This window comes from Spea bombifrons, chromosome 2 (assembly GCF_027358695.1).
Source record: "Spea bombifrons isolate aSpeBom1 chromosome 2, aSpeBom1.2.pri, whole genome shotgun sequence".
NCBI classification, from domain to species: domain Eukaryota; kingdom Metazoa; phylum Chordata; class Amphibia; order Anura; family Pelobatidae; genus Spea; species Spea bombifrons.
In genome coordinates, this window is record NC_071088.1 from 112192671 (window position 1) to 112198629 (window position 5959).

Genomic DNA, 5959 nt, shown 5'->3' on the forward strand with positions numbered 1-5959 from the left:
ATATTAAAACATTTTGTGTATAGCCCTCGGCAGTTGCATACAAACATATATATATATATATATATATATAAATATATTTTAGCTATTATCCGCAGAACACTATGGTGTTGATGTTTTTTTCCAAAAATTATGGTGGAGCTGATGCAAGATTGGGTTTATATATAGAAAAACAGATACAAAACTACTCTAATTAATAAGAATTCGCATCAGCCTAGCCTCCCTTCAACAGGCATGGATCTCTAATGTGTATTTTTACATACTATGTGTTAAGAACAAATTTTATGTCCAAAAACTACATAAAGGGACTCATGTTTTTAAACTTTTTTACTTAACTTTTCCAGACACACTCTTACCATATTCCAAGATAGTGGTATTGTCTTGTGATGAAATCTGTTCGTGGTCCTGTTTAAAATATTCTATGGCTGCTTTCACACCAGCTTTAAATGCTGGCTTCGCTGCCACCCCTAAACCTGCAGAAACACCCCCAGTCATAGCAAGCAACGCATCATAGCCCAAATCAAGTGAGGCCTCTACTGCCCGAAACTCTGCTTGTGTTCCACAACCCTGCGTGGCATAGTAAATAGCACTACCGGCATTGTACCAGCCGCTGACCACTGGTATCCACGTTATTACTTTATAGATACGTTGTTCCTGCTCATTCTGGCATTGAGAAGATGCTGAGCGACGGGTCACATGAGCACCAAGGCAGTGATGAAGCCACATCTTAGAACCATTTTGTGGGAGAATGTGCCCACCACTTCTGGCTACTGGACGAAATTCTGTTGGAATCTCTGAAGAAATACCAGCACACGATGGACCAAGCTTATCACAATGTATCATCGCCTCCTGCAAGGTGCAGTGGATCCCCAAATAAAAACCATTCAACGTTACTCCTTGCTTCTCTTGTCGAAAGCCAGAACAGAGTGTTGCATTTCCAAATAAAGGAATAGGAGAAAGAGTGTCCAAGTTGAATTTCAATGCATCTCTGTGTAATTTGTGCTTCTTTCTGGAAATGTAAATATCAGAATGGTAGGCTGAGGTCCTCCACTGATTAGACACAAATTTGAATATCTCCCAGGTATCTTCATCTTCTATCATATTCATAAAGTCAGTCTCTGACAAGCATCCCACCAGTATCAAACCTAGTCCAAGTGCAGGTTTAACAAACATGGCTGAGGGTGATGAAAGAACATGAAGGTATTGAAGGCTCTGTTCAAGGAGCTGAGAGCAAGACTGGTTCCCTTTAGCCCATGAGAAATCTTTGGTTACGTGCGCAATATTTCCACCATTTGGTAAACGATAATCAGTGTTTTGAAGTAAACTGCTGCAAAAGTTTGTGTATTGCAGCAGAAAGAACACAGACCACACTGTATTAAGCATGTCAAACCTGATATCCCACCGAACAGCAAAGCTGAAAAAACAAACACAGATGGTAGTGTGTGTTAGTCATATTTTCTAGTTCATTATCAATGCAGTTCTTGGTGTATTAAACACGTTACACACAAGATTTACTTTTAGATTTGGTATAGAAGAGGATTTTTTTAAAAAAATCTACAAAAATAAAATATAGTAATTACATGAAATTAACAGTTATAGGTTTTAGCATTTATTCAATAAAACGGGAATTTGCAGAGTTGTAGTTTCCACTCACCAACTTCAATGTGCCTTATAAAGGGCTAACTGCAGGAACCGTCTCTTGCAACAATCATATATATCACAAATCTATTATAAAATTATAACTCGCTTATTTGTTGTATACCGTCGGAGTGTAAAAGCCTAATATTATCTCTCAGCTAGACAGTAGGATGAGATATAACTCCTGAAGACCAATTAATAATTACCCTCAACCAGTTTAAAGTCCTATCCCCCCCCCTGGACCTTGAGTACTGCAGTACACTTGCCAATAATGCCTGTGTCAATGACCTATTACACTGACCTGCACAGTCAGTTACATCCCTTATTACCTGGTGTACCAGCGTCATCAAATCTGTATAGTTAGATTTTTGCTTCCTTAAATTTTTGATTCTCAAAATATTTAAATAGTGCTAAATTCCAGACAAAATTATTAATATCTGACCCAATTTAATTATTTACAGCTGTGGCAAGGGCCAACAACAATCCTTTAATATTTTTATATTTTGTTCAGGATATTTATTTCTCCTGATGCTGTAAATGAACATCATGTCCTTTTCTTTATAATACTCTAATAATAAAAAACTAAACTATTCACCTTAGCCGTTTTCTTTCTTTCTTTCTCCCTACCTCACAATCAGTGTGAAGTACAAAGATGCTGTCAATGTCACTGGCTCTTTAAACCAGTACACGCACGGAAGGGACTCCTGTTGGTTGCAGATAATTTGGCTGAGTTTCCAGGCATCGGGCAGAAGCAGTCCTGACACTTACCATTGCTGCAATTAGCCAGGATTAATGAAAATATTGAAGACTTAATAATACTATGTCCCCCAGGTCTTAAAAGGCCAGTTTTGCTGGAACTTAAAACTACAACAGTTTACATGTTACCTAAAAAAAACCTTTAATCTTTGTCTGGGCAAGTTAAAATACGCCTAGTACAGTCCATCACGATAAAATAAAAAGTTTAAAACATAACTTCCATAAATGGTATCCCACTATTTCCCAATATATGCCAAATCAAAAAGTAAGGAAAATTAAATAAAGTTACTAACTAGAGTGGAGACTATCAAATGTTTGTAGTTCTAAATAGAACACAAGACACATCTTCTGGGTTGACACACAGATGATGTAGAGGTTATAACAAAATCTCAATTTTACAATCTTGACATAAAATACCAATTTCAAATATACTGACACTTTTTTTGCATCTGCTTTTGTGCATTAGGGTTTCTATGCCATGCATTATTGTTCTGAGTGTTATGGATGTTGTCCACAAGAGCTCAAGTGTCCACTCTTCTTTTGCATAAAACATATTTAAAGCTGCGTGTGTGGTTTGATTATTTGAATTGATCTTAATCTAACTGAAGAGTTAGAATATTAGGAGGGACTGGATGGTTTCTCCTGCATGCTGACAATCTAATTTAGCTATAGATTTACTGTCAGCATGCAGTCTCCATTTCACTGAAGTTTTTCCTTGTGTAATGATCTCTTGCGGTTCCCAGCTCAGCAAGGCTTCAGTGTCTAAAGCAGGCATGCAAGAACGCGAGTGTCTGCAGTGTATGTGATAAACGGCTGGCACATGCAGTAACATAGTACCTTCTGGCCTGGGGATCAAAAAAAGCTATGGCCTCTCTGGCCCCATACACACTAGCACACAAACACACTCACTCACTCTTTCACATCTCACCCCTTACCTTGCGTTTTTCTTTATAGCTGCTCACACAACCTGCCCACCATGCCACTACTGCCAGGTCACGTAATATCACATTATATGACCCCACTGAATCCTGCCTCTGCAAACAATGAATTAAGTGTACCCAACTGTGAAATGTAAGCTTTTCAAAACTAACAGACTTCCACACAGAAATACGCACAATTTTATTTTGCTTAATATTTAAACTTTTTCAATTCACAAGTTTATGATAAAACCCAAGATGGACAACATAAAAACACGGTATTAACAAAGCAGAGCCTTTGCTGCCATCGGAGATGTAATGATATTATAGGCCACTACAGCTTGTTTACAGAAACAAAACATAGACTGTCAAATAACCCCGGTATCTGTTTTTTAATATTTTATTAAGGAGGCCCAATGTTTCTTCTCTTTTAAACATTACCCATCTAGAAATCAGGGTGCTTACTAGGCCAACTCCCCCCCTCCTAAATTTTAGGTAGCTCCATTTGTACAGCAGTATATTTGGATGTATCAGGTATCAAAATGTGTAAACAGCACCTCAAGCTTATTATGGTGTCTGGTCTTAAATATTAACACATATGCATCGTTAATCTTCCTCTTCATCGTCTATGCGAAAGCGCCGCCTCTTAGTTGGTCGAATGTCTTCCTCGGGTTCTGCGTCAGAAACAGATCTTGTGTCCCCAGGCTCCAGTGCTGTGTCCCCTAAAATGAGAAAAACCAAACAAAAGGCAAAATTATGTTATATACAGTATCACTGTAAGGATACAACATTGTCAGACCATGTTAAAGTAGCTTGGACAGTTGTCACCAGTCTGTCTTGTAGAAAATATATAGATCCTAACATACATACCGTATTGGCCCGAATATAGGCCGCACTTTTTTCCCCCACTTTAAGACTTTAAAGTGGGGGTGCGGCCTATATTCGGGGTCTAGCGCCCGACGCCCGGGACATGCAGTCCCGGGTGCCGGGCAGGCAGCGGGGTTAGGATACAGATCCCCCGCAGCGGTGCGGGGCACCTGCATCCTACTGTCTGATACGCTCAGACAGCCTCCCCTGCCGGCACTTTCCACGGGGGGGAGTACCGGCACGGGAGGTTGTCTAAGCGCATCTGCACGATGCATTTTAACCCCCCCGACTTACCAGGGCAGACTCCCGGGTGTCTTGCAGGGCCGGCGGAAGACACCTACGCAATACGCGTATACAACTTCCGGTGCCGGTACTTCCGCTGAGTGCCGGCACCGGGAGTTGTATACACGATGTGCATAGATGTTCCCCTCCGGCCCCGTAAGACACCCGGGAGTCTACTCTGGTAAGTCGGGGGGGAGGACAGAGTGGCAGCATATCTCGGGGGGGGGGGGGTCAGAGTGGCAGCATATCTCGGGGGGGGGGAGGACAGAGTGGCAGCATATCTCGGGGGGGGGCAGAGTGGCAGCATATCTCGGGGGGGGCAGAGTGGCAGCATATCTCGGGGGGGGGACAGTGGCAGCATATCTCGGGGGGGGGGAGAGGACAGAGTGGCAGCATATCTCGGGGGGGACAGAGTGGCAGCATATCTCGGGGGGGGAGAGGACAGAGTGGCAGCATGTTTTTTGGTGCTTTTTTAAAGAAAAAAACTTTTTCTTTAAAAAAGCACCAAACTTTTAGGGTGCGGCCTATATACGGGGGCGGCCTATATCCGAGCCAATACGGTATATTTTTTTCAAAACCAAGGAGCTGTGACACATGCTTTCATTCATTATTTTTACATTTAGATTACACCAAGGTACAATGGAGACAGAAAGGATGGAGAAAGACCATGGAAAGCAAACAAGCAAGTGCTCATTTTTAAAATCCACAATAAATTGACGCTTTAGTTTTTTTCATAATGTATATTATAGAGAGAAGTCTTACAGAACAAGGGATATCGCAATGCTAATATGCGGTTCACCTACGTATTTTGTATTTATATGTTGCTAGCATATTCCGATATGCTGTTAAAAGCATTATAATATTACAAAACAATGCTAAAAATACATATGGATACAGAGAGCATAGAGGGTCACAGCCAACAATCTACAAGCAATGACATCAATGCGTGTTCAGTAACAAACCTTGGTTTTCCTGTACTGGCTCTTCATCATCACTGTCCACCAATCTGCTTCTTTTCATCTTTAGCCTATGAAAGAATCGACAATAAAAATCCCCGAAACATTTCTGTAGAAGTAATTTTGGAGATCAGCCTGTTAAGACCTTACCTATTACTACGCAACTCAGGTTCTAAAGAGGCATCTTGCATCTGCTGGTCTGGGTCATTTATTTCTGGAATATAAAGTGAGCTTGATCAGTAAAGTGACAAATAGACGTGTTGGCCGATAAAGGCGTTATTAGCTCGACTCTAACAATAATGGCTACAGGAAAAATGTAGAAGTTACAGCCACAAACCTTGATCTGTTGCCAGCTCCTCTTCCTCCTCACTATCCACTAAGCGAGCCCTGCTTGTCACAGTTTTTGGCCTAAATCCAACAAAAGAAAAAAATATAAATTGTTGAAGAGATTCAAATAAAGTAAACAAGAGTATCCATGAAAGAGGAAGTATACTGCAAAGATCAGCAAAATCATTAAAAAAAAAACAAAAAACTTGGAGTATCTTA

The 5959-nt window shown here is 40.7% G+C and overlaps 1 protein-coding gene across 2 annotated transcripts in view; it reads right to left on the reverse strand.

Annotated features, from left to right (window-relative positions):
* Positions 1–3486: 3486 nt before the first annotated feature.
* Positions 3487–5959, reverse strand: part of TIMELESS (timeless circadian regulator) — a 33228-nt gene continuing 30755 nt past the window's right edge. For both annotated transcript variants that reach the window (XM_053455672.1, XM_053455675.1), the window contains exons 29-32: positions 5751–5821; positions 5564–5627; positions 5420–5484; positions 3487–4030 (exon numbers count right to left, since the gene is read on the reverse strand). In XM_053455672.1, the coding sequence (XP_053311647.1) occupies positions 3915–4030; positions 5420–5484; positions 5564–5627; positions 5751–5821 (316 nt within the window). In that variant the 3' untranslated portion in view covers positions 3487–3914. The remainder of the gene's footprint in view (positions 4031–5419; positions 5485–5563; positions 5628–5750; positions 5822–5959) is intronic.